Source organism: Fringilla coelebs (assembly GCF_963513975.1).
Source record: "Fringilla coelebs genome assembly, chromosome: 14".
NCBI lineage: Eukaryota > Metazoa > Chordata > Aves > Passeriformes > Fringillidae > Fringilla > Fringilla coelebs.
The window spans coordinates 6,247,012-6,274,913 of NC_140040.1; the positions used below are offsets into that span (position 1 = coordinate 6,247,012).

Sequence of the window (27,902 nt, forward strand, 5' to 3'; positions counted from 1 at the left end):
CTGTGCTGGTCCATGGGGAGTGATGCTGCGAGGGCTGGGCGCGGTGGAGGTTTGATCAGCTGCTGGGGGGGGAGGAAAGGCCACGGTGCTCCCTGCTCCAAATGAGGCTGTGGGTCTGTGCCCTTCTTGCTCTCAGAAATGAGGCCAAGGCCCTTTGCTGGCTGGCAAAAGGAGCTGCCACAACAGGTGGTGGCACCGCTGGGTGCCTGCAGTGCAGCAGGGTGCATGAGGCTGCCAACTCTTTCAAGTCACTGAAGGCAAATCCTGGCTCCTTATTCCTATTTCTTTCAGCAGCTAGTTTTGTGGGGACCCACAAATGTTTCTGCCCATTTCTTGTTCAGATCTGGCAGAGGAGCAGCCTCTGCCCTCCACTTTCTTTCCCAGACCAAGGACAGGGATATGGCCCAGGCTTTTACATCTGCACAAGCTCTCGGTGAGGGAGGAGGAGCCCTTGGCTGACAAGGGGGGCTCGCTGCAGCCTCAGGGGGCTTTCTGCAGGATTGATTTGGCTCACTTGTGTACTTGGACCCTGGGCTTCTTTGGGACCTGTGAGAGTGCCACAGCATGGGTGGAAATGCCTCTGCTGCAGGCACTGACAGCTTTTCCTTGCTGTTCCAGGGATTCATAGTTCCTTATCTCTTGTGCCCAGTGAGAGATACAAGGTAATTTAATTGGCTTCTGGTTGTCAGGCCTCAGGAGGTGTTTTACAGCCACTCTGTCCAGCTGTGGGGTGTGGGGGTCTCTAAGAAAGTGCATGGAGGCGGAGGCAAGCAAAGGGCTGAGGGCACACATCACCCTTCCTGCAAACCCCAGCCTAGACTGAAGGAACCAGGGGTTGGAGAGCCCCCAGTGAGCCATCTCAAGGGACCTGAAGATGTCCTGCCTGCCTAAAGCTGCATGAGGGGTTAATTCAAAGAGCCCAGTGCTGAGCAGCTTCCAGCCTCCACCTGCTGCATGTGGGACTGGGATTGAAACTCCTGTGCAGTCTCTTGGCCGGGCAGGAAGGAACTCAAGGATCTGCTTCTGTTTGCCCTTCACAGGTATCACCTGGGGGCTGTCTGAGGTGCTCCTGAGCCCTTCATTTTGGGCAGAGTGGGGTATCTTTAGAGGGGCATTTTGAGCAGAACACAGCCCTTCAGAGGGGCAACAGCAAGTGACACCCCCAGTCTGAGCTGGATGAGAGCCCCCAGCTCTTGTTCAGTACCTAAGAAGGGGAATGTGCAGCATCACTTGGCTCTGTATCCCAGACTGGAGCTGCTTCACAAAGGGAAGGAAGGGACCCAAAAAGACCAAGCTTGGACAGCTCTGCAAAATCTCACTTTTCCTGCCCTATCAACATGACAGCAGCCAGTGCTGGATGCCTTTGCTGCCCTTGCCAGAGCCCCCAGCAGGTACCTGCCCCAGCAGCCAGCATGTCCCTGGGGTGTGGCTGAAAGGTGGTGGAGCAGAGTTGTTTTGTAGGGGCAGAAAGAGGGGATATGTGTGTTGGAACATGAACTTCCTCATAAAAAAAATCTGTTCAAATTACTGTTCAGCTTCCCTCAAATGAAAAATGATGGGGAGAGTAGAGCAGAGCATCACAGCTTGTGATCTTTCTGCAACGGCTTCCTGGTGAGGACAGGTGTGAAAATAAAACATCTAACTGAGGAGCTACCTTCAGGAAAAGCAAGTTTAACTGAGATGATGAGAATAAAATAGAGTGTTTATTTTGGTCACAATAGCAGTGAGGGATGAGAGGCTGAGCAGGGTTTGCTCTGGCTGTGCTGCAGTGCCGTGTTTCCCAAGCAGGACCTGGAGACAGAAGGACACCAAGGACCTTCTTGGGCTGCTCAGGAGACAGCCCAGTGAGCAGCTGGTGTTCCCTGGGCAGTGTGCACCCCTGCTGCTGGGCTCCTGCCAGCCGGAGGCCCTGGGCGGTGCCCGCAGCCAGCGGGATGATGGGCTGGATTGACCGGGTGGTGCCCCAGCCCCCGGCGCCCCACGTGGCAGAGGAGACCCCTGTGCAGCCAGCCAAGGTGAGCAGGGAGCCAGCCTGGGGGTGACAGGGACACCACGAGCATGGTGAGAGGTGCCTGGTGCCTCTGCATCACCCCCAGCACTGCAGCATCCCCAGGAGGGAAGGGGGCTGGGATGCATTCCTGCTCCGAGCTGCCTGGAAGGATGGGAGGATGGGCAGTCCCTGGGGTTTGCAGCCACCTTTGAACAAGGACAGTGTCCCCTGTGCCTCGTTCTCTGACACCTCCTGCCTTTTGTCCTGAAGGCACCGACAGGAAAGGCCGGCGGCCCCGCAGATGCTGCTGAGCGGGCACGCACTGAGGGTAAGCCCCATCCTGGCTCAGGCTGCACATCAGCGCTCCTTTACCCTCCTGCCCCACTCCTGCCTGGCCTCCTGGGGGCTGCCAGGGTGCTGATAGGAGCTTGTCTTATTTTCCCCTGCTGCTATTGAAGAAACCGAAAAGAAAGTCACCTTCGTGGTTTCTGAGGACTCAAGTTCTGTGTTTGACAGGTACGGCTCCTGCACCCTTTGTGCAGCATGATTTGCTTGGGATTTTGCTCTTTGTGGGGGGCTGGATGCCTTGGATGGCATTCCCAGCTTGACTCACGCCTTTCCCTGGCAGTGTGGGGAGCAGTGTGCTCTCCTGGCTCTCCCATGGCCTGGAGAAGGTGATTCCCCAGCCAGCCCCAGCCCCAGGGCTGCAGGCACTCGGGAAGAGCTTTGAGACAAGCATCGACATTGCTGATGAGGTAGGAGACAGATCTGGGAAATGGTTTGGTATATTTGAGCTTCTGCCTCTTTCTACCTTTTCTTTTTTCCTTCCTTATCGCTCTCCCGAGCTAACTGGGAGCACTAAAGCTGCCCTGCATGGGTTTCTACCTTCCTCCATCCCTGGGGAAAGGGCAGGTTTCCCTCCTCTCTCAGAGGGGTGATCCCTCTCTTGGGCTGTCAGGTTTTCAGACAATATGTTTGGCTTTTCAGACAGAGGTCCAGGACCTTGGCGATGAGGACGACGATGGTCTGGGTAAGGAGAGCTGGGAGTTTGCGGTTCGCAGCATCCTGGGACTCCCACCTCCCCGGCTGGCGACGCCGGCGCTATTGTCCTCTTGCGCTGGCTGATGGGGGCACCTGAAGCTCCCAGCAGCGCAGATTCCCCGTGCCCACAGCAGCGCTCTCCTTGCAGAGATTACTCCCTTCGATGCCGAGGAGGATGTCTCCGAGGGCGAGCCGGAGAGCGCCCCGGAGCAGTGGTGGGTGCCCGGCCAGGCTGGGGGGATGCGGGAGGGCGGGAGGGCGCAGGATGAGCTCCCCGAGCGCGGCGCTCTCCCCGCAGGACGGGCAAACGGGTGCTCAGCTGGCTCTCACAGGGCTTCGAGAGGATTTTGCCGCAGCCGGAGGGGATGAAAAAGCCGGAGGTGAGCGCTGCCTGGCTCGGGAAGAGCGGGGCTACCGGGCAGAGGTGAGAGTGGGACGAGCTCCCTGCCTTCATCCTCCTGCACACCCCGGCTGGCACCTTGGCGAGGAAAACCCACGGGAATTCCGCAGAGCAAAAAGAGACCTCTGGGCGCTGTCCCGGTGTTCCTCCACCCTGCTGCAGGGAGGACCCTTCACTTGGGACTGACGGGCAGGGCTCAGCAGCGCTGGCGTCTGGGTTAACTGCTTGTTGTCACGGCAGTGGGGCTGAAACCAGAGCGGGTGGTATGTTGGGATGAGCATATTGGTCCTCTTGCGGTGGGGACATGTCCACCGGGGGTGGCCTGAGGCCGCAGGCAGTGCTTTGCCACGTCCATCCGTCCCTCTGTCCCTCTGCAGACAGAGCCGAAGGAGAAGAGCGAAGGCGCGGTGGAAGGTGAGCGATCCGATCCGCGACCCCCGGCTGGGCTGGGCCGGGCTGGGCTGGGCTGGGCTGGCCTCGTCTCCATGGCCGGGATTCCCTCTGTGCCGGGAGGGGTGGCGATACGGGTCCCAGGGGTGGGGACACAGGTCCTGCCATCGCGGCACAGCCCTACACGGCTTGTGTCCCCGTGTGCCCATGTCCTCGCCCCAGGCAGGCTGCCAGGGGACAGGGCGACCCTTCCTGGCTTGCTGCACTTCCCAACAATTTACGACAGCTCCAGTGCCAATCCTCCTTCTTTCCAATAAACCTGAGCAGGCACAGAAGGGACTAAAAGCCAGGCGAAGTCAAAACCCGGCGCTCCGAGCGCCCCGGCCGCAGCGAAGGCAGCGGCAGCCCAGGACCAGGCAGAGCCGGGGGCCGCCCCGAGCCCGCAGCCCGCGGCTGTGGATGGCACCAGGTAACCACGGTGGCACCTTCTGCCGGGCCCTGCTGGCCACACGGACGGCTGATGCCGGAGAAAGGCTCTGGCTGCCACTTCTACCAGGGATTTCTTGTCTGCAGGATGTTCAGCTGGTTTGTCCAGGGGCTGGAGAAGGTGATGCCACAGCCGGTGAGCAGGGAGAAGCAGGACGCACAGGTAGGCTGTCTGATGGACAGGGAAAGAGCACGGGAACACCACATCCCTGATGAGCAGGGTGCCCCCTGCCCTGCAGATGCCACCAGATCAGTGCTGGCACCTGCTGTGGTTTGGGCTGTCACCATGTTCTGTCAAGAGAACGAGTCCCCATGACCCGTTTAGCTGAAGTTTGGCTTCTAAGCAGCAGCAGATCCTGCAGCATGTGCTTTCTTTACTGTTCCCTTGCCTCTCTGTGCAGCACTGGCTGGTGTCCAGGCTCTGGCATCTCATGCAGGTGTGGTCCCAGCTCTAAGGAGAAGCAGCAGCAGCTTTACAGAGCTCTCCTTTCTTTTCCTGGCCCCCAGGCAAGCTCACTTATGTGCTCCTGCTCTGTACCATCGAGAGTGGGGATGCTCGTGCCCGTGGCCACGCCATCCAACTTGCCACAAAAATGGGGTATTTAGGGTAAAAGGGCCACCTTGACTGAAAATGGGGCATTGAGGGTAAAAACTAAGGGTTACTGAAAACGAGCAGTGTCTCATGGTTCCCTTCTTCTCTTGACAGGGAGTGGCCACAGCAGCTTCGAGTCCTGTGGAACAAAGTAAGTGATAGCTCCATTTCTCCATGATGGTCTGACTGCCAAGCTCGTTATTGGCTTGGGTTACTGGGAAGAGGGGTCACTGGCATCTTTGATCCCCTGCTCTGCCCCAGGTCCCAGCTCAGGAGCCCCTGGAACCCCCCAGGGAAGCCATGGGAGATGGTTGGCACTTGAGAAGAGGGAGCTTGGTAAAACTCAGGCTGAGGGAGTCTCCAAGTGCAGCATCCCACACCCTCAGGTCCTGGGTTTTGAGCTTAGTGCTGATATCAAGGTCTGTCCTGAGCTGTGCTGGAGCTGGAGGGATTTGATCAAAGAATTACAAGGGAATTCAAACCTGCTGCTTTCTTTCTCTCCTTTGGTGTTTGCCAAGCCTGGTCTGAGATGTTTAGGAAGGTACCCCAGGAAAACAAAATGCTGAGATTAGATGTCTTAGAATGGAATCTGCCTGGTTGTGGGAAAACCTGCAGGGTCCCACACTGCTGCATGCCTGTGGAGGGGATCCAGCACCAGCTCTGCAGACAGGGGGGGCTTGGCTCCCCACTGCAGCCACTTTGGGGGATGCTGGACAAAATGCAGAGCCACAGCTGCCTCTGTGGACGCTCTGGGCAGGGTCACACACCCCTGTGCAAGTGCTGTCCCTTGAAAGGAGTGGCTGGTTGGGCTGTGGGAGCTACTGATGGGAGCAGGGACAGTTGAAGCACATGGAAAATGCACACCCCCAGGGATATGCTGGGAACTTCCTCCTACAGGCCAACAGCCCCTTGGCAGAACCTGGGAGAGGGAAATCCTGGGGGAAGGCATTTCTCCATGTGTTTGTACAAACTGGAGGCCTGTGTGCTGCCATGGGCCTCGGAAAGAGGCAAAGCCAGGGATGCCACCGCGTGAGCTGGGCGAGCACAGCCCTGGTGCCCAGCTGGCTTCGGTGCCTTGAGGCATCTCCAGGCCACTCAACCTGCCCAAGGAAGGGAATGACTGAGTCAAGGAGGAGATCTGCCCTGGCACCATGCTCATTAATGTTTTCCTTCTCCTTTTGTTTCAGGGGGCAAAGGGGCTTAGCGCCTCTGAAACAAATGGAAAACGAAGACTGTGGCAAACCAGCCCTTCCCACACCCAAAAGAGACCAACCTGAGGAGAAAGCACAGCTGGGGAGGAAAAGCAAAGGGGAATCTGCAAATGGTGTCCAGCTCCTTCCCAGCTGGGGCAGTGGGGACCCAAGGCTGGCACAGGGACCCAGTCCCAGGGCTGTCCCACTTGGCTCCCTCTTGGCTCTGGGAATTGGAGCTGCTGGTTTTGCAGGATGGTGTCTATGAGATGGGAGCTATCATTTACAGGATGGTAGAAAAGCATCACTCAGGACACCTCAGTGGCAGAAAGTCTCTTGCTGCAGTCTCCCAGCTCTCCTGGCCCTCTCAGAGCCCCCACAACATCTGAATATTCACCCCAAGACCCCCAGCTGAAGTCTCCAGGCTCCTTTGAGTCAACTTCTGCCTCTGAGGTGTAATGCTATAAACCTCTTGAAGCTCTTGTCAGCTCCTTGTTGTTTTTCTTCCATACCTGAGTGTTTCCTCCCAGCAAGTGGAAAGGGCTCTGATTTGCAGCAGCAAATCAGGAGGGTGAGGTTAATCTCTAGGTGAATAGGTTGGAGTTAATGGTTAAACACATTTGCCCAGGCTCCCAGGCTCTTCTTCTAAGAGAACTTCCCCCAAACTCTCCTTACCCCCAGCTATGGCAGCTCCCTCCTGAAGCTCCCAGCTCCATGGATGCAGCACTAACTGCAGCAGCAGGAGTGTCCCAGCAGGGAGGGGATTCCAGGGGCTGTCCCCAGCCCAGAGGTTGCAGGCAGGCATGGCCAGTGCAGGCACACTGGGCTCAGGGGGGTGGGAGCCCCTGCACCCCAGGTTTTGGATACAGACCTTGGAGCAGCAGACTGGTTTGGGTTGTGAGTGACCTTTGAATGTGATCTGGTCCAGCTTCCCTGTCCTGGGCAGGGACATTGTCCCTTAGACAAGGCTGCTCCAGGCCCTGTCCAGCCTGGCCTTGAACACTTCCAGGATGGGGCAACCACAGTACACTATTCCTTCCTTATGTCCAATATGAATGTCCCCTCTGTCAGTTTAAAGCTCTGCCCCTTGTCCTTACAGACCTTGGTAAAAAGCCTTTTTCCAAATTTTAAATAAGCCCCCTGATGTATTGACAGGCCAGGTTTAGATTTCCCACTGTTGCATCTCTTTAGGACCATCCAGGCAACTCTAACAATGAGTTGTGAGCCAGGAGACCACCCTGAGATCCACCCCTGTGTTTGTAATGAATCTTGCTTGTACCAGGACACAGTTTTAGTATTTACCACATTTTCATGTAATGCATCCAAAAGCCATGGTGTGCTTTAGAAGCCGTTTCCCTGATTGCTGTCCCATGTTTTAATTACTGGAGATCCAGAGGGAATGGGCTAAAGGCATTGTGGACCCCTGGGGTGGGTAAATAAGGCACAGATATGACACTGCATGGGTTTCCTGCCTTTCTGTAGTTCAGTTTGCACGTTTCCCATTAGCTTTGCTGTGGACATGTGAGTTTTGCTGTCAGGCAGACCTCAAAATAAACTGGATTTACAGCGAGCGGATGTGCTTCCTCCTCCTGTTTCTCTGGTGTGAGCCTGACCCGGTGGGATGGGTACCCCTGGGACATGGAGAGGGCTCCTCATGGGTCAGATCCTCCCTCTGCAGCTGCCTACAGCCCCCAGTAACCTGCTCTGGGTTTTGCCTCAGGGATGGTGGGAAGTGCTGTGGGATGTTCTTTGCCTGGGAGAGTGCTCAGAATGACCAGGACATGGTGCTCGAGTGCTGTGATGTGGGCTCTGGGTCTCACAGACCGAGCACCCTTGGGCTGTGCTAGGACAGAAATTCACAAAGGGGAAAAACTCTGGGCTCTTCCAGATTGCAAGGAGGGACAAAACATGGCCTGGAGATGGAGGAGGAGGCTGCATGTGCAGGGCAGCCAGCACTCATCTGTGTGCAGAGGACTGTAGCTTCCCTAGAACCACAGCATGCTTTGGGTTGGCAGGGCCCTTACAGCTAAACCAGTTCCACCCCCCTGCTGTGGGCAGGGACATTTTCCACTAGAGCAGGATGCTCAAGGCCTTTGTGGTGTTTTGGCTGTGCTTGGCAGAAAATGGTGAATTTTCTTCTTCCTTCTGCAAAGGGGCCCAAGGCACGTGTGCAGTCCAGCTCAGGGGTGACACTGTTGAGTCAGGGACAGAAGGAAGGACCCCAGTCCTCAGGTGGATCAGAAGGCCCCTTTAATGAAAGTAGTGGGTCTTCCTGTAATGTGACTCACAAAGGTGATCCTGGATTGGTCTCAAAGTAGAAACATCTCACACTGTCAGTGTGCTATGAACAGCACACTGTGGAGAGCCATAACTACAAACAGTGGTGACAGAAAGAGAGATAATAATAGTTTTAATTCTTTTCCTCTAAGATTCCCAGGCTCAGCCGGGGAGAAATTGTCTCTGTTCTTTCTTTGACTGAACTGAGAATCTCCACACAGGGGCAGCAGGGCTGCTGAGAGCTGCTTCAGCACTACCCCACTGAGCACAGCAAACCTGGGACCTGCAGAGCCTGCTGCTGCCCCTTCATCACCTCCCTTTCCCCATTCCTGTTGCAGTTCATGCAGCCCCTGGGCAGCAGGAGGAAACCCATCTCACCCTGAAAGAGAAGGATGCTGGCCAGATGAACGAAGAGGTGGCAGCCTGGGCTCACCAGGCTGAGCTGCAGGCAGATGCTCACTCCCTTCCCACCATACAGGAGGAGCCTCAGGAAGAAGAAGCCAGGTAGGGGGAGGGAGATGCTGCTGATGGGCAGGTCTGTGTGCTCTCCAGCCACCCGTGTGGTGCCATGGGAGGGGACAAGCCTGTCCCTGGGCATCCATCCCTGCCAGTGCTGGTGCTGGAGCTGGCAGCCGAGGTGTCTGTTTCCAAAAAGGGGCAATTCCCCAGCAGGATCCAAAAGGTGCTTGGTCAAATGTCATTTTCTCCTGGTGAGGGCAGGCAGTGCAGAGCCATGGGAGCAATGCTCACAGTGCCCTGCAGAGGACAGGTGAGGGAGGCTCTGCTTAGGCTCCTGTGAGCAGAATTTGGCCCCAGGGTAAGAGGCTCTGACCTTGTTCCCAGCAGTGGTGCACGCAGCTGGAATGCCATTCAGAAATGGAATTGTCTCTGTATCATTCACCCTTGCTTCTGCCATAGAAATCCCTGCAGGGGTCTGCCCAAGGGCTGGGCAGTGTGCTCAGAGCCAGCAGCGAGCTGTGCTGCAGCAGGGGGGTGAGAGGGGCCCATACTTCCTCACAGAGCTCCCCAAAATGCTCCCTGAGCCCAGCACACCCAGGGGAGCACAGCAGTTCCCTCTCCCAGGGGCTGTGCTCAGCTTTGCTCAGCACAAGGGCAGCAGAGCTCGGCCAGAACCCACAGAGAGCTCCTGGGGGAGCCTCACACACACCCGGGGGGCTTCAGCTCATGAGCTTCTCCTTTCCAGAGTCTGTCTGTGCTCCCCAAACACTGCCAAGGGGGATGAGGAAAAGGAGGAGGAGGAGGAGAAAGAGAGGAAGAAAGAGGAAGAGGAAAGGAAGAAAGAAGAGGAGGAGGAGAGGAAGAAAGAAGAAGAGGAAAGGAAGAAAGAAGAGGAGGAGGAGAGGAAGAAAGAGGAAGAGGAGATGAAGCAAGAGGAGGAGGACGAGGAGAGGAAAGAAGAGATGAAGCAAGAGGAGGAGGAGAGGAAAGAAGAGATGAAGCAAGAGGAGGAGGAGGAGAGGAAAGAAGAGATGAAGCAAGAGGAGGAGGACAGGAAAGAGGAGGAAGAAGAGAGGAAGAAAGAGGAAGAGGACAGGAAAAATGAGGAAGAGGAGAGAAAGCAAGAGGAGGAGATGAAGGAAGAGGAGGAGGAGAGGAATAAAGAGGAAGAGGAGAGGAAGAAAGAGAAGGAGGAGAACAAGGAAAATGAGGAAGAGGAGAGGAAGATAGAGGAGGACAGGAAGAAAGAGGAAGAGGAGAGGAAGGAGGAGGTGAAGAAGAAAGAGGAGAGGAGGAAGAAGGAGGAGGTGAAGAAGAAAGAGGAGAAGAGGAAGAAAGAGAAGGAGAGGAAAAAAGAGAAGGAGAAGAAGAAAGAGGAAAAGAGGAAAGAGGAAGATAAGAAAGAGCAGGAGCAGGAGGAGAGTGCAGAGTGAGTGGCTCCCGTTGCCTTTAGGGCTTCGTTGGAAACGAGCGTGATTGCAGCTTTTGTTTCAAGCTGGAAAACAGCCGGAGAGGCTGAAACACCCACGGCAGAGCAGAGCTCGCAGCCTGGCGGGCTGGGCAGGGATGGGAGCGCTGGGGACGGGCGTGCGGCAGGGATGGCAGGCGGAGGGACGGCAGGCAGGAGGGATGGCAGGCAGGAGGGATGGCTGTGCTGGGCAGGGATGGCAGGCGGAGGGATGGCAGGCAGGAGGGAGGGCAGGCAGGAGGGATGGCAGGCAGGAGGGATGCTTTGGCAAACCCTCTGCCCCAGGGCTCGCTGCTGACGCGGCTCCTGGTGACAGGAGCGTCTCCTGGTGACACAGCTCCGTCTCCATCGCGGCCGTAGCAACCGCAGCCCCTCCTGCGCCTTGGGGAGGCGGGAGCCGCCAGCTCGGGGAGATGGGCCGAGCTATTTAAACCGTGTCCAATAATTCAGGACACTCGGGATTATTTTGAGTGTTACAGAGCTGAATGTAAAGACAGGATTATGTGTTGTGTCTGCAAGCGCTGCTTCATACAAGTAGGTACAATTTTACATTTTTTCCTGTTGTAGAAAATAGCCGAGCTCTTGTGGAAGGTGCTGACTTTGGTCTGGATGGTATTGGGAGACATCTTTCTGCTCAGATTAGCAGTTTGTTCTGATTTCACATGAGATAAACATTTAGGGATTTATTACCTAGCACTACAATATTATTCTGCGTTAATTCCTCTAAAGTAGCTAGATTTTCAGGAAGAAGCTGAAAACACATGATTACTCACTGTCAAACCCATATGTTTGTGTTTCATTGAAATCTGCTCCTGGAGCTTCACTGTAGAAACTTGAGCTTCAGTTGGGGGGTGAATGAGATGCTACTCCATCCTTCAGTGTGTTTGTTTATTGGGAGAAGAGAGAGAGACCAACAGGTTTGCTAGTTTAGCATGGAAAGATTTGTGATCACATTTGAAGAGAGCATAATTTTAAATATTAAGGGGGGAAATTATTAAAAATAACAAAACAAATATTTTCACGCATTTAGCTGTCCTTAAATTCTCATTATCCCAAATCCCTGCTTTGCATTTCTTGCCAGGAAAGAGCAAACCAAGAGGTAAATGCACAGAGCGACATTTGAGGTGCTTTTATTTCAGTTATGAAGTTATAGTAAAGCAATAAAATCAGTCTTGAGAGCCCCTTTGTCAGAATGGTGGAGCTGAGGCCTGTGCTTGCTCAGGAAGGAAAATGAGAATTGTGTGTCCTGGTGGTGTCTTGCTCAGGCAAACGTGGGATTTGAATAGTGCTCGTGGGAAAGCCTTGCCTGGAAATTAGGTTCTGGCTTTTTATTTGGCCCATTTTAATTACATGAGATATGATGCACAGGAGGACAAACATTCTGCCTGGTTCTTTCTGCCCCTGCAGTTTCTCTTTACGCCCATGCAATGCCCTGATTTATTTATGCCCCTCTCACCTGGTCTCCCAGGCAGTATTTTTTCTCTCCCTTCCAGACCCCTGCTGCAGCCTCCTTGTCTCCCTGCTGACGAGGGTGTGGATGAAGCCTGCCTTGCCCAGGAGGCCCTCGGGGCTGAGCAGCTGGAGGGAGTTGAGATAAGTAATCTCCAAGGTGCCCTTGTGCAGGTAGGCACCGCTCCCTGCTCGGGCTGGGGCTCAGAGCTGCTCCGAGTGCCCTGGGAGGAGCAGGCTAGGCTGGCACAGGACATGGTGCCACCAGGGTGTCCCCATCCCTGAAGCTGGGCCAGCAGGGGTGGCTGTGGATGGAGGGAAGGCTCCTCTCACCCTCCAGAGTGGGCACTGAGCGAGCTGAGAGTCTGAGGAGGAGGGACATGGGGCAGCCAGTCAAGCTGCAAAGGCTGCTCTTTCGCTGACAGGAAGGGTTTTTTCTCCTTAAAAGGGCTTTTTTTTTTTCATTTTGAAGGTGGAAGAGGAGCCAGCTGAAGCTGCTGAGACCGATGCTGAAGGTACAAGGTGTAGCAGAGTGGTGCCAGACTGGGATGGAGCGAGGCAGGGGATGCAGTGCCTGCAAGGGGAGAATCCAGCTCCTCCTTCCCTGCTGGCAGGGAGCAGGGAGCTGACCTCTGCAGCCTGCAGGGGCAGTCAGGGCTGCTCACAGGGTAAAGCATCAGGGGCACAGCACAAGGGCAATATTGGCATTGTCTGGAGCTAGCTCTGGATGTACAACTCTTACACCTGTTGATTCAGCAACCCCGATGTGAAATAAGAGTTCCTCCTTCAGCTGGAGGATGTACAGGGATGAAAAGTATTTTCTCTACCACTTTTCTCCCTTTGGGAAACAACCAGTGATATAAAACACATTTCAATATAATGTTTTAGGAAGCAATGGTTGGTAATGAAAATTAGGGGGTGAGTTCCCATTGCAGCCTGACTGAGCAGAGGCTCATCCTGGCAGAACTCCACTGGCATCAGGAGGTTGCAGAGGGAATGGTTTGCCCTCACCCCTGAGATTCTCTGCATGCAGCCCTTGCAGAGGGGCAACGATGCTGGAAAATGCTGATTTGTCAGGAACTGTAGTGATAGGACAAGGAGCAGTGGGTACAAATTGCGAGAGGGTGAATTTAGGTGAGATTATGAGGAAGAAATTCTTCCCAGTGAGGGTGGTGAGATACTGGAATGTTGCCCAGGGAGGTTGTGGATGCCCCAACCCCGGCAGCACTCAAGGCCAGGCTGGATATGTCCAGGGTATGTCCCTGCCCACGGGACACGACCTTTAATGTCCCTTCCAACCCTTAACCCTCCATGACTCTATGAAAAACACCTGCTGGGATGCCCCCCACTGCCGTCACCCCCGAGAGCAGCCGCAGCAGCCCCAAAGCGGGGCCAGCCCCGCGTCCCTGCGGTGCCCCAGCGCTCCCTTCTCACGCCTCTCTGTTCTGTTGCAGCTGCAGATGCCTTGTCCCTCGCTTGAAGCTCCTAGAGGCTGCTAGCAGCATGGCCAGGCGGGCCCGGGACGTCGAGCTATTCCAGCTGGTGCATGACGAGCCCCGGGCTGGCAGGGCCCCCTCCCCTGCCGGCCACGGGGCTCTAGAGCAGCTCCCCAATGTCCCCAGTGTCCCCAGTGTCCCCAGTGCCCCCGCTGCCACCCCCGCCCTTGCCGCCAGCAAGCCAAAGGCTGGAGTTGTCAACCCCAATTTTTGCACTGAGGAGCAATCCCCACTAGGTATTAGAGGCGTTGGCTGTGATGCCTTCTGTAGCTAGAGGGGTGCAGGGGTCTCCTGGAGTAGTGGCTTTTTGTGTTGCTTTCTGGGGGGAGGGGGAGAATTAAAGAAAATAAAAGCACGCTTCATGTTGCAGCACAGAGGCTGGGGAACAAAACCCACGTGTTTGTCTGCTTCTGCCTCATCACTACGTGCCTTTTTAGCCAAGCCTAGAGAGTGTTTGCAGATGCTGTGTGTTTAGAGCTGCTCAGAAAAGCTCTCCTGAAGGAGCTGCAGGCAGAGGGTGCAATATCACCACACACGGTTTTCTCTCCAGCATTTGTGCAGCCTGCTCATGCTAAGAGGAGAGGAAGGTGGAGGTTTGCTGCTCATGGCTTTCTGCCTTTTCTGCAGCTTTGCTTTGCTTTGTTTTTCACCAGCAAGCTGAATTCTGCTGCTTTTCCTTACATGCAACAGGATTTTAACTTTGCCACCCAAACAGGCCTTTTCTCAGGCATTTAATCCAGCCACACTCTGATCCACCACCTTCACAGCAGCGTGAAGCAGGAGGAGGTGCATGGGGTCTCTCAGATGTGTGAAAACCTCCCACAGAAGGAAATCCTGCAGGAATTCATTTTATTTTGTTAAATAGCTGAGAAAGACATCACACTTCACTGGCCAAGGTAGCCCCTGGTGCCATTTCTCCTTTGGACAACTGGCATCTTTCTTGACCCACCATAAACATCCAGCCTTCCTGCTTCTGACCTTGCCTGTGGCAGGAAGCAGTTATTACGTCTGCAGAAGAAAGAAGCCAAAATACTCATTTAAATAGTGCCTTATTCTGCATGAAAAACAAACACTGTGTGGTTCAGGGCTGTCACAACCCATTTGTTTCAGGACCAGGAGAATCTCTACACCCTGGGAGGCAGGTTTGCTCCTGGAAATCCTGGGTTTCCTGCATGGGAATCCTAATATCCGTGGTTTTCCAAACCACAGGAACCCAGCACTCACACGGAGTAGCTGCAATCACTGCAAGCTGGGCAAGCAGAAGGGCAGCAGATGGCAGTTCTTACAGTGCTAAAAACTGGGCAAAAAAAAAAAGATAAAGAAGTGCTCCAAATGCTTAGGAGAAAGGAGAGCCAGGCAAGAAGGGAAGGGAGGGAGGGAGGAGGAGAGTCCTTCCCACACGCTGCAGGGCCGGGGGGCAGCTCTGGGGTCTGGGGAGCCGTCCTGGCTGCAGGGGGGCCCTGTGTCCCCCTCAATTATTGTCCTTCCCCACGGAGCAGATCATCCCCCCACCGTGGAGATCAAGGATGTGGACAGCCCCGGCCGTGCTGTGGAGATCCACGGCACCTATGGAGAGCTGCCTGCTGCCGGCGCTCCCAACCTGCTGGCCGTGCCCGGCGCTGCATCCCCCAGGTACGGCTCTGCTGGGCACAGCATCCCCCAGGCACGGCATCCCCCAGGTACAGCCCTGCCCAGGTACAGCATCCCCCAGGTACAGCATCCCCCAGGTACGGCTCTGCTCGGGGCACAGCATCCCCCAGGCACAGCATCCCCCAGGCACAGCATCCCCCAGGCACAGCACCCCCCAGGCACAGAATCCCCCAGGCACAGCACCCCCCAGGTACAGCATCCCTCAAGTACAGCATCCCCCAGGCACAGCATCCCCCAGGTATAGCCCTGCCCAGGTACAGCATCCCTCAAGTACAGCATCCCCCAGGCACAGCATCCGCCAGGTACAGCCCTGCCCAGGCACAGCATCCCCCAGGCACGGCATCCCACAGGCACAGCACCCCCCAGGTACAGCATCCCCCAGGTATGGCTCTGCCCAGTGGTCCCAGCTCCCCCGGGGCTGCCAGCACAGGAACATTTATTATCCAGGTTTATCCATGTGGAGATGCTCATCCCCAGCAGATTTGGACAGTGCTGTGTGTGCAGTGGGTGTCACCCCAGTGCACAGCAGAGGAGATGGCCAAAGCCTTGCCTCTTTAATTACATTTTGTTTAAAGCTTCTGTGGTCAGGGACAGCCCTGTCTGTGTGTCCTCCTGGAGATGGGCTTGATCCCCAGGCCATGGGTAAATCCCATTTGTCTGTTGTCCACCTGTCTCTGTTCCCAAATTCAGAGCGCAGTGCTGGATATGAGGTTGCATCTTAAAAATAATCAATTTTCTTCTTGTATTTTTGCTGCAAGGGTTTGCAACACTTCCCCTCTGGGTTTGAGCTTTCAGAGGAGTGGTGGAAGCCCCATCCTGCAAAGTGTTCAAGGCCTGGTTGGATGGGGCTTGGAGCTACCTGGTCGAGCTGGAAGGTGTCCCTTCCTGAACTAAATGGTCCCTTCCAACCCAGAGCATTCACTGATTCTACGCTTAGAGAGAGGGAGGATTAAAACTGAGCTTTAAAATTTAGGCTGGAGGAAAAGGATGGATTTTTTTCTGAGGTGGCACTAGGTTTTTTTGAGACTCATTTTTGCAGAGGATTCAAAAATGAAAGCTAAAGTGGGATTTTTTCCTGTGCTGAAAACCAGGTGCTGTAGTCATTCTCACTTAATAGTTTGGATCTTTTAGTTTTTGCTCCTGGAGGAGCAAACAAAAAAAAAAGGCAAAAATGTTCACAATCCTGTTGAACAGCTATTTATACTGGGACAGCAGAGACCAAGGCTTCATGTAAAATACCTGCAGTGAAAATACTGACAGCATTAAAGATATTTGCAGTTACATGTGTGAGCACATAAACCCTTCTGCTGGCTCTCCAGGGAGTGTCTCAAAACAACACTGGGTATTTTTAAAAGCAAAGAACTCTTGTTCTCCTACATAAAGAAATAAAAATTAATTATTGTGAGCCAGAAGGAAAATGCCCATGTCCTGCTGGTGTTTCCAGAGGCAGAAGACATAACTCTGCACTGAGCAGTCACCCAGCTTCTCTAAATCCCTTCCACTGGCCACAGTCTGGAGTTGTTTCCTTCATGGCTCAGTGAAAGATTGGAGTGAACAATGTTTAGACAGAGTCATGAAGGACTCATTGCAAATGAGCCCCACACCTGCCTGGAGCCCGGAGAGCTCCTGCAGACACTGCCAGGACACCCTGGCTGATGCCAGCGGGCAGGGATCCTGTGGGGAACATCCCACATGTCCCAGAGCCTCTGCCTGCAGCATTCCTGGGCACCAGACCCTGTGACACCCTCCCACCCCAGCTGGCTGCTCTGGGGTGTGTGTCTGCTGCAGGGTGCCCTGCAGAGCAGGGGTGCCAGCGCTGGCATCTGGGCTTGCTCGGGGTGAGGACAGGGCAGCGTGCTGCCCTGAGGGTGCAGAGGCAGGGCAAGGGCAGCTGGAGACTGCTGAGAGCCAGGGTATGTTGTGCTAACACCAACACGGACTTTGGCACGGCTATTTCACCAAAGTGGTGTTTTGGGAACCCCTCCATCCACGTTTGAGAGTACTTGAAAAGGAGGGTTTGTGGTTTTCCTCCACGCCTGCACCAGGCACTGGGGAAATGGAGGCTCGTCAGTCTTGTTCACCTGCTCCACCTCCCAGCAGGATACACCTGGGAGCCAGCAAGGCTGGAGGTGGTGGGTTCACTGCATTTGAATCCCATTTGACTCCCATTTCTCTGGGAGATTTGTGAAGGCAGGATGACCTCCCTCAGCATCCTGCTCCACACACAGCTCCGAGACGTTTTGTGCCACGGCCAGTGGGATCAGCAGTTGTGGTGGCAGGAGACAATTTCCTCCTCACAGCTGAAGTTCTGGGCTTGGCTGCAGGTTTGCAAACCAGTCTAGATTTTTGTTGGGACTGCAATCTCCATATTCAGCTTCCCTTCTGACACCTTTTGTGCCCACATGTAAGGAAGTCATCTGAGAAACCCATCTGTGTTAGGACACGAGCCCTGGGTGTTCTGGCATTGCACTTTCCTTGCCCCTTGAAGTGATGTGGAGCTGTGGCACTGGGGGCAAGCACAGGATGGTGCCTGCCCTCTGTGCATCTTGCCAGGCACCCAGATTGAGTTGCAAAACGGGCCAGGTGGCTGCATGTCCATGGAGCCAAGGGCTGGCTGGTGCTCAGGGAGAAGCAGGGCTTTCGCAGGGAAGGAGCAGGGGGGCTCACTCCCATCTACTCCAGGCACTGGCCAAAATTAGGGGAAACTGACCCTAGAAGGAGAAGGGGGAATGGAGAACAGGTCACACCTGGGAGGAGAGGAGCCAACCCTTGGTCTCTGTGTTTGTGTCTGCAGGAGGAAGTGGCTGCTCCCAGAGGATGCTCGGGACACGGGGCTGGTGAGCCAATCCCCCAGCCAAGGGCTGGGCTGGGACCAGGAGCAGAGGGAAAGGTGAGGAATGGGCCCAGGGGCTGCAGATCAGCCAGGGGTTCACACCCTGGGCTTCACATCCTGGGGTTCACACCCTTGGGTGGAAATAGCAAATACCCCAAATACCCTTTGGGATACCAAAGGGAGAGGGAGCCATGCCAGTTTGTGTTCTTCTCACTACACAATACCCAAACAAACACAGGTAGATCCTAATTCAGATGCTGTAGGTTAAAGAATGGGTCATGACTGGGCCATGGCTCAAGGCCAGGCTGGATGAGGCTGGGAGCAGCCTGGTCTGGTGGAAGGTGTCCCTGCCCATGGCAGAGAGGCTGGAATCAGATGAGCTTTAAGGCCCCTTCTAACCCAAACCATTCCAGCTTTCTATTACCCCATGGATCTGCTCTGGCCTTTCCTTTCCCTTCTAACCCAAACCATTCCAGGTTTCTGGGATCCCATGGACCTGCCCTGGCCTTTCCTATCTCCATGAAATGCCCTCTGGTGTCCCCACAGCCTCCCCGAGCGCATCGGCTCAGCCTCGAGCCTGAGCAGTGCCATCATCAACACCCGGCTCCAGGAGCTGGTGAGGCTCTTCAAGGAGAGGACTGAGAAGGTGAAGGAGAAGCTGATTGACTCTGATGTCACCTCAGATGATGAGAGCCCCGTGGCATGTGAGTCCAGGCGGGGCTGGGAGTGTTTCCCTGGTGGGTCCCCATACACACTGTGGTTTCTGGGAGGCAGCTGTTTTATTAACAGTTTAAAGACCTTAAGAAAAACTGCAGTAAGATTTTTCTGCCCTTTGAATTAACTGTGTGGCCTCTCCCAGCTCCCACCAAGCCAGCAGCTGCAGCAGCAGCGGTGCCTGCCCCAGGAGGGGAGCTGGAGGGGGACAAACCCTTGGGGGATGACCACTACTGTGAGATGCTGTGCTGCACCTTCAAGCGCCGGCCCTGGCTGGAGCAGCTGAGAAGTTTCCAGTTCCCCAGCAGCATTGACCCCCTGACCAGTGAGTGATGGAGCACAGCCTGGGCACACTGGTGGGACTGGGGGAGAGAGGCTGATGACAGGGGGAAGGAAAACTAAGCAAGAAGCAACCTGTTTTTTTCACTAAAGCACAGACTTTTAAATTCCTCTGCTTTCCTAAATACTGCCAGCTGTGGGTGTCAGGAGCAGGACTGAGCATTCTGCTTTCCCTGCAGTGTGGATACCCCCCAGAAAATTAAAGTCACAGAAGAAGGTTCTGTGTGGCCACCCCACAGAAGCCTTAGTCTTTCCTTAGTCTTTCATGTTCCTCAGTCCTTCGGAAGCCTCTGGGCTCAGGCAGCCAGCCACCAGCTCAGCATGGCTGGAGAGGAAAAAGAAAAACAGGGAAGCTGGCGTTGTGGGAGCAGAGCAAAAGCAACTATAGTTGAATGAGCAAAGTTAGAAGAAGCTTTCTGATAAAACGTGGTGTCTTCTGTGACCAGGGGCGTTCACCCTGTGCTGGAGCCCAGCTGCAACCAAACCCTGTCACCAAGAGACTTCCTGCAGGTTTTTCTTTGTGCTGAGGGCAGGTCAGGGGCTGGAACCCTCTCTGTGCAGAGGATTCCCGCAGAGGAGGGATGTGTTTCCAGCTGAGGGTGGTGCTGTTCCCTGTGTGCAGATCTGATGTACGTGCTGTGGCTGTTCTTCGTGGTCATGGCCTGGAACTGGAACTGCTGGCTGATCCCTGTCCGCTGGGCCTTCCCCTACCAGACTCCAGCCAACATCCACTACTGGCTGCTGGTGGATTACCTCTGTGACCTCATTTATCTGCTGGACATCCTCATCTTCCAAACCCGGCTGCAGTTTGTGCAGGGGGGAGACATCATTGTGAGTGGCAGGGCACTGCCCCAGTGCTGGGCACCAGCTGGGGCACCCCCTCCCCATCACCCTGGGGGTGCTGCTGGGTCTGAACTGAGCTCTCTCTCCATGGCCATGGCCATCAGGGCTCTGTCCACTCCCAGAGGCCACGAGCATCTCTCCTGACACTGACTAGATAAGCCAGCAGGCTTTTAATCTGCCAAACACACATTTTTCCCTGTAAAATCGGTCCCATCCTCTCCAGCACTGTGTGGCCTCCCCATTGCAGGGCAGGGATGTCTGCAGGGTGCTGCTCCAGGGGTGGGTGAGGTGCTCATGGACTGGCCCTGGCACAGCCCTGTGGTGCCAGCCTTGGGCATGGGTGTAGCAAACTCTGGGGTTAATTTTCAGGAGCACACCAGGCAGGATGTGTTAGCAATTGCAATCTCAACACACAGATCACTCCCCTGAGATAAGGGAAGCCCTTGATTTCATTTCCATATTCAATTAAACAAACTGAAAAAAATCACACCTTGAGGGTACAGCCTTCCTGTGGCCATGCAGATGCTCAGACAGGCAGTTTCCCCTGCAAATGCTGATTTTGTGGTGCTGGCACCGTGGTGTGCTTTTCCAGGGATGCAAAATCAACACAGGATGTCCCAAGGTAGGATGGGAAGACAGCACGCAGCCAGGACTTCTCTGCTTGCCTTTCTCCCCTTTCTGGGCACAAAGGGAGCATCTTCCCTGTTGTGGTGCAGAGGAGGAGAGCCAGGCATGTCCTCACTGGCCCTAGCTTTCCTTTCTCTAAGCAATAATCAATATTCCTCTCTTTCTCTCCTTCCTGTTCTCCCCAGACTGACAGAAAGGCCATGAAAGAGAACTACCTGCGATCACAGCGCTTCAAGGTTTGTCAGCATCGCCTTTATTCCTCTGAATCTTTCATCTGCCCTGCGGGTTCAGCCCCACCCCGGGGCTCCTGCAGGTCCCCACAGAGCTTTCTCCCTGTGTGGATTTCAGATGGATGTGCTGTGCCTGCTGCCCCTGGATTTCTTCTACTTCAAAGTGGGAGTGAACCCCCTGCTGCGCTTCCCTCGCTGTCTGAAGGTGAGTCCGGGCTCACAAGATCAGAGCAGCAGCTCTGAGGGCACAGAGGAGTCCTCTGCTGGCTGGGCTGAGCTGTGCCTGGTCAGACTCATCCATGGTGACTGGAGGATTATGAAATGGAGGGAAGTTTTGTCCCAAAGGCTTTGCAGTCGGTCACACTCTTCATTTCAATCCTAAACCACTCAGGTTTGGCTAGAAGGGCACTTAAGGATGGAGACAAACCTGCCTGTGGCAGTCCACGCTGCAGAGGGGCTGCAGGAGGGAAATGAGGGGCAGAGGGGTTCTATGGGGAGGTGATTCTCCCAAGGGAACCTGCAACATGCAGCTCTCCTTCTCCTCCCAGTACATGGCCTTCTTCGAGTTCAACAACCGCCTGGAGGCCATCCTGACCAAGGCATACATCTACAGGTGAGGGCCCTGGGGGGAAGCAGGGAGCATGGAATTGCTCTTTGCCCCTGGGGAGGAAGGTTCCCTTCATTCTGCACTTGTCCTGGGCCCCTGATTTCTTTCCCTGGCTGACATGGACTTTGATGTGGTGGGACATGAGGGTGCCAAAGCCTGCATGGGTAGGATCACCTCTCTCCAACCCACAGGGGTGCTGGCACTGAAGGAGAGCCATCAGCAGATAATCTGATTTTTCTGCCCCTTCTGGAGCTGCAGGAGGCAGCAGCAGGGTTGAGGTGCTCTGTCACCTCTATGGTCACCCCTGCTGATCCCAGGGGGAGCCTGACATCTTTCCCTGGCAGTCATCCCCTCCCTTCCCGCTCTCTCCTGGGTTTTTCTGCAGAGTGATTCGCACCACTGCCTACCTGCTGTACAGCCTGCATGTGAACTCCTGCCTCTACTACTGGGCCTCAGCCTACGAAGGGCTGGGCTCCACCACCTGGGTCTATGATGGGGAAGGAAACAGGTACAGGCTGGGGGTCTCACACAGCACAGCCTGCTGGAGCTGGAGCAATAAGGGAGGTGTTGGGATGCAGCTGGATTCAGGAAAACCCCAGAAGCAAAGGGTTGGGAGTGCCAGGAGAAGATGTGGAGCCAGGGAGAATGGCAGGGACAGCAGGGGTGGGATGTGCAGGAATACACAGTGCTGCAAGGTGAGGATGCAGCTGGAAAGCAGCTGCAGCTTGAAGGGGCTGAATCCTGGTGCTGGGAAGCAAAGGAATGCTCCCTGGCCACCAGGAGACATTGAAAGCATGAATCCTGTTTCTGTCTGTTGAGTGTTGCCAGGTTGGGATGGAGGAGTGACCCCGTGTGTCCCTGTGCCCTGTGAGGTGTCTCTCCCAGAGTGTGAGATGGGGACAGCAGCCAGCCCTTCCCTCACCATGGCAATACCTGTGTTCAATGTCCCCCGTGCTGCCTGTGGTGGATGCCACAGGCAGAGCCCTTGGCTCACAGGCTGAATGCCCACACCTGTGTTAATGTTGCTGCTAGAGAGTTATTTTGTATGATACAGAAATCTGTGTCCATCTTCAGGTGGAAACAAAACACCCAAGGGAATGCCCAAGACCAGAGAATCAGGAATTCACTTGGCTTCTCTTAAATCCTATTCCAACAATTTGCTCACACACACGTTTTTCCCCCTGATGATTTCTAAAAGTGTAAATTTGGCTGAAAATATGTTGCTGGTTTATGGCAGAGGAGCAGAAAACAGGAGTAACAAGAGCTGAGCCTCCCACGTGGAGGTTCCTGGAGGGACCATTGGTTCTCCTGCTCCTGTAGCATCTCCAGAAGCACCTGCAGGTGTGGTGGGGAGTCTGAAGCCCTTCAGTTTTTCCTTTTGTCATCCACAATTACTCTCAGCAGGCTCTGGCTTGCCATGGCCAGAGGCTGTGAGCTCAGAGCTGAGGGGTGAAAGAGAAATGCCTTCAGAGATGCCTCCTCTTCTCCTCTCCTCCTCTTCTCCTCTCCTCCCAGCTACATCCGCTGCTACTACTGGGCAGTGAAAACCCTCATCACCATCGGGGGCCTGCCAGACCCCAAGACTCTGTTTGAGATTGTCTTCCAGCTGCTGAACTACTTCACAGGGGTCTTTGCTTTCTCTGTCATGATAGGGCAGGTGAGTTGGAGTCAGTGGGATTTACAGCCTCGGGTGGGGTGGTTTTGGTGGGTTTGATCCACAGGTTTCCTTCTCTGGGTGTGTTTTCCCCATGGGGAGACCTGCTTAGCATTGGTGCAAGACAAAAAGGATCTGGCACGTGCTGGTAGGGCTTGGCTTACATGCTTAACCTGCTGAGGGATAAGTGACAGCAACTTAAAGTTCTCCTCTGCCTCTTCCTGTCAGATGAGAGACGTGGTTGGTGCTGCTACTGCAGGACAAACGTACTATCGGAGCTGCATGGACAGCACCATCAAATACATGAACTTCTACAGGATCCCCAGAGCAGTTCAGAACAGGGTGAAGACGTGGTATGAGTACACATGGCACTCCCAAGGCATGCTAGGTGAGATCCAGCCACTCCAAGGCTGAACACTTGAACCTCTTGTTTTATCTCATGTTTTACCTTATGTTTTATCTCATGTGGTTGCTCTGCAGAGCTGAAATGTTACTGTCAAACAGCACTGCAGTTTGGGGGTGGAGGGTGGCTTATTTTACTCCTCAGCATAGGGGCTGGTTTGCCCACCTATGGAGTTTACAGACTGCCACTGGGTCACAGCACTTTGGTGACTTGGCATCCCTCACAGCACACTGAGTCCAGTGTCCCCTCTGGAGAGGGGACAGTGACTGTCCATCACTGGCCAGAGTGTGCCCAGCAGCAAAGCCACCAGCTCACCCTACCAGTGAGTCATCAGGCAGGACCAGAACCTCTGTGCCCACCCTCCTGGACAGGAAAAATGCTGATTTGGGCTTGCTGATCTCTTTCTGAGAGCCATCAGGGCAATGCAAAGGGTGATTTTCCATCACACTTCAGATTTAGACCTGAAGGTTGCTGGAGGGGCAGAGGCTGGGGGAGACCCTTCTGTGCGAGCTGGCTCCTGCCCTCTGCCACCACAGTGTGGGCTGCTTCCCCACTGCCTCACAAAGGACACACTCCCAAATCAAGTGCTAGGAGCAGCCACTTTTCTGCTCTGTCTCACAGATGAGTCAGAGCTGCTGCTGCAGCTGCCAGACAAGATGAGGCTGGACATCGCCATCGACGTGAACTACAACATCGTGAGCAAGGTGGCCCTTTTCCAGGTACCCTCTGCAGCACAGCCCTGCCTGGCACGGCCTGCCCTGCCAGCACAGACTGAGGCTGGCATGTTTTGGCTCTGTTTGGGCTCAGGGCTGTGACAGACAGATGATCTTTGACATGCTGAAGCGGCTCAGATCAGTGGTGTACCTGCCCAACGACTACGTGTGCAAGAAGGTAAGGGATGCTTGGAGTCACAGCCAGGCTGTGCAGGGCAGAGGGAGAGCCAGGCCTGGCCCTTCACCCTGCTGAGCCACCTCACAGAGAGGGAATTTGGAGCAAAAACACCTTTGGTGGCAGCTGGCCTTGTACAAAGCAGCTCTGAACAGCAGGGGAAAGCTTGTTGGGGATGCTGAGATGAGACTGCCCAGGAGTGAGCACCATCAAGACATTTTGGGAGCTTGGAGAGGGCAGTATGGTCATGGGGATTCCCAGCAAGATGCTGCTTAGGGCATCCATGAGGTGTCCCTGTTTCTGGGCACCCCAGGCAGCTGGCTGTTCCCTGCAGGGAGAGATAGGCCGGGAGATGTACATCATCCAGGCGGGACAAGTGCAGGTGCTGGGGGGAGCCGACGGCAAATCCGTGCTGGTGACTCTGAAAGCTGGATCTGTCTTTGGGGAAATCAGGTGAGAGGAGCATTGTCAGGGAGCTGGGGAAGTACAGCCTGTGGGTTTGGGGTGAGCAGGGTGGGAAGTGGAAGGATCAGCAGCATCCCAGTTAATCTTTGTGACTGAGAGCCATGAACGGTGGGCAGCGGCTGAGACACAAATCACAGCTTTCCTGCTGTTTCTGTCATTGTGTTTTCTTCTGCCTGGGGAGCTGGTGATGGGAAACAGGGGAATATGGATGGAGGAATGGGAAAATTGATCAGAAAAGGTGTTTCACAAACACAGTCTCCCAGCCCTTGCCCGGGAATGTATAGCCCTGCACCAGTTGGTAACACAGCAATACTGCTGCTTCCCCACAGCCCAGCAGACACTAGACTGGTGTAAAACACAATATTTAACCCTCCAAACCCACAAATAACCTTTATATAGCACTCCATGCAAGGCTTCCTTTTATCATTCTTTAAAAACTGCACGATAAATGCCATCAGCAGTGAAAATTAGACTCTGAGTCCCCTGAAAGAGAGAGGTGCAGACGTGTAAAGGAGATTTTCCCTTCTGAGCCTGCGAACAGAGGTGTTGATGTCTTGCATTGTCTCTCCCAGCCTGCTGGCAGCAGGAGGGGGAAATCGCCGCACAGCAAACGTCGTGGCCCACGGCTTCGCCAACCTTTTTATTTTGGAGAAGAAAGACTTGAACGAGATTTTGGTGCATTACCCGGAGTCTCAGAAGCTGCTGCGTAAGAAAGCCAAGTGCGTGCTGGGCTGCTGCTTTTTAACCTGCGGGGCTTTAAAAACCACAGAGCCGGGGCTTCGCGGTCTCGGGGGAGTTTTCTGCGGGTGTGAAGCCCCGGGACAGCTCCGGTGCGGGCGCTGCCGCTCCCGGAGCCGCTCCCGTCCCTCGGCAGAGGGCACCCGGCCTCCGGCGCTGGTGCGGAGCCTCCGCCTGCCCAAATTCGCCTCTCACAGCGGTGGAGCTGGGCAAGGAGCATGGCCAAAGTGCCTCCGCTTAAAAAATCTGTGTAAGGATTCCGTTTAGATTTTAGCATCGCTTAGATTTGTTGTTCTGTCCTCCCGAAGACAGACAAAGCTCCTCGTGCTTTCAACGCCTGGTTGGTCTCTATTACAAAATCAGCTAATAGAATGTTCCCGGGCTGACATCACCTCTCCCTTTCCGTGCTGCAGGAAAATGCTGAGAAGCAACAACAAGCCCAAAGATGAGAAGGGAGGCCCCGGAGATGCCCTGGTCATCCCCCCGAGAGCGGACACCCCCAAGCTGTTCAGGGCTGCCCTGGCTGCCACCGGGAGGATGGGGGGCAAGGGGCCGCTGGGGCGGCTCCGCTGGAGGCTGCGGGAGCTGCAGGAGCTGCAGGCGATGCAGGAGGCGCAGGTCAGCACGGGGAGCGCAGAGATCCGGCTTTGCTTCCCTAGGGGCCGAAAGTGCTCTCCCCGCCAGCTCTGGAGGGGTTAAGGTGCCTTAAAGGACCGAGCTCAGGGTGCTGGGGTCTGTCAAAGCGTGGGCAGGCAGGAAGGGGTGACCCAGCATCTTGCACAGGCCTTTGGGGGAATGCCAGTGTCCCACAGGGTTTGTTTTGCTATACAAAAGGGAAATACATTAAATTTTTGCCTGCCTGCGCTAAGCCTGAGTCCAATTTCTAGCTAGGCTGTGGCCACAGATGAATGAATGTCTCTTCTATCCTGCAGAGACAGGATAATTAATCATAATTAATAATTACGTTTACTAATTAATCAATGTATTAATCAATTAATCAATGTACTGTCACCCACAGCCCAGATGATGTCCCACATCTTTCCCCAAGAGCCCAGGACAGAGGTCCCCACAGCAGGCAATGCCTCCCTGCAGGAGCCCCCTGCTTTTTGCCATGAGCAGCTGAAAAGGAAAATGGCCCCATCCCTTTTTCCCCCCCTTTTTTTCTTCCAACAGTCTCAGCTAAACCTGTAAGGAAAGTTTTGTCTCGTGCAGCCCCTGCTGTTCCCATTCTCAGCATGAACCAGGCGCCCTTATCAGGCCTGGAGGTGCCGAGGGAGGGGAGGCAGGAGCTGGCAGGGAGTGCAGTGACCTTGAGGCTGGGCAAACACCAGGCTATGCCAAGCACAGTTGCATTCCTGAGCCCTCCAGAGGCATGAGACGCCTCACACCATGTGGTGTTTAACATTAACCCATAACCAGTTAACAGCAGCAGTGAGCAGTGGCACTGAGGGCTCTGAATGAGTGAGAAGAAGCCCAGAGCTGAAGGGAGCATGAACTGGGAGCCAACCCCAGCTGTGGGGAGCAGGACCTGCTGACATCCCTCTCCCTGGCACATCCAAGGCTGGCTCCTCTCAAGGGAGGACAGGGCAGGCTGGGACTGCTCCCTCACAGCAGCACCAGGGCCAGGGTGGGCCAAGACCAGCCCCTCCAGAAGCTTCAGGAGCAAACCAAGAGTTGGTGCAGGTGTGGGAGAGCTCTGCTGTGCTCCTCTCTCTGTGCTTCTCAAGGCATGCAGGATATTATCCACAGCCCCTCTGGCAGGGAGCATCTCTGGCATCTCGACATCCCAGTGCCAAAATCCTGTGCTGGAGCCACAGAATTCCTGCCCAGCTTTGCCATGCCAGGGACAGTGGGCAAGGATCTGCTAAGGTTGTTTTTGTCTCTTTTTTAACTTTTTGTTGCAGGGTTCCAGTGTCAGCCCAGCCCCACCGAAATCCCCAGTGCACCAGAGATCTCCTGTCACATCCCACAGAGCACAAACCCGCCTGGGAGAAGAAATATCCTCAGAATCTTCTGATCATTCCGTCACCATTCGTGTGACTTCCACAGCAAAAGAAGATGAGGAAATCCTTGCTGCTGAGATTTCAGAGAAAGATGAAAAAACAGAAGGGCAATGAAAGAGCAGCAGGTCCCAGGGCAGGCGTAGGAGTCGGGCAAATGCCTGGGCCAGCAGATTTTTGTTGTTAATGATTTCCATGCAGTGGCTGTAGGTTTTGCTGCGTGCTGTGGGTAGGATCTGCCTCTCTCTTCTGCCCAGACCCTCAATCACTGCTGATGAAACCCTCTGCCATTTGACCCAGAACCATATAAGGTTTCTCTGCTCTGCAGATCTATTGAGCACCTTTATGAATTTCCCACTAAATCTCAGGTCAGCCCTCTTGCTTTGAAATCTGGCCTTGTGGAGGGAGAGCTATGGAAAAATTGCTTTTTATGGCTCTGGATGGTTAATGAGTGTTCAGACAAAGCATGAAGAGTTATTCACCTCTGACAGCTGAGTCACCACTTGGCTAGAAACAACCAAGGGGAAAAAAAACAATAAGGTTTCTCTATTGGGCTCAAGGTTGACAGCAGCAGTGGGGAGTGATTCATCTGAAAAGGATGTGGGCTATGCTCACAGGCCAAGCTTGATTTGCTCACAAATCAAGCTGTCATGAGGATGCCAAGCTCTTTCCC

The 27,902-nt window shown here is 54.6% G+C and overlaps 1 protein-coding gene across 1 annotated transcript; it reads left to right on the forward strand.

Annotated features, from left to right (window-relative positions):
- Positions 1–1,934: 1,934 nt before the first annotated feature.
- On the forward strand, positions 1,935–27,346 carry CNGB1 (cyclic nucleotide gated channel subunit beta 1; the record flags this gene model as incomplete). Its single annotated transcript, XM_084214965.1, has 30 exons — positions 1,935–2,015; positions 2,261–2,318; positions 2,449–2,506; positions 2,619–2,745; positions 2,978–3,020; positions 3,180–3,246; positions 3,330–3,455; positions 3,809–3,967; positions 4,395–4,470; positions 5,014–5,050; positions 8,705–8,870; positions 11,787–11,916; positions 12,215–12,264; positions 13,197–13,474; positions 14,738–14,870; positions 18,268–18,425; positions 18,581–18,760; positions 19,397–19,605; positions 20,430–20,480; positions 20,593–20,679; positions 21,023–21,087; positions 21,467–21,589; positions 22,597–22,738; positions 22,964–23,123; positions 23,760–23,857; positions 23,946–24,029; positions 24,361–24,479; positions 25,064–25,210; positions 25,643–25,847; positions 27,134–27,346. The coding sequence occupies 30 exons, from the start codon at positions 1,935–1,937 to the stop codon at positions 27,344–27,346; spliced, it is 3,630 nt and encodes a 1,209-aa protein (XP_084071091.1).
- Positions 27,347–27,902: the final 556 nt, after the last annotated feature.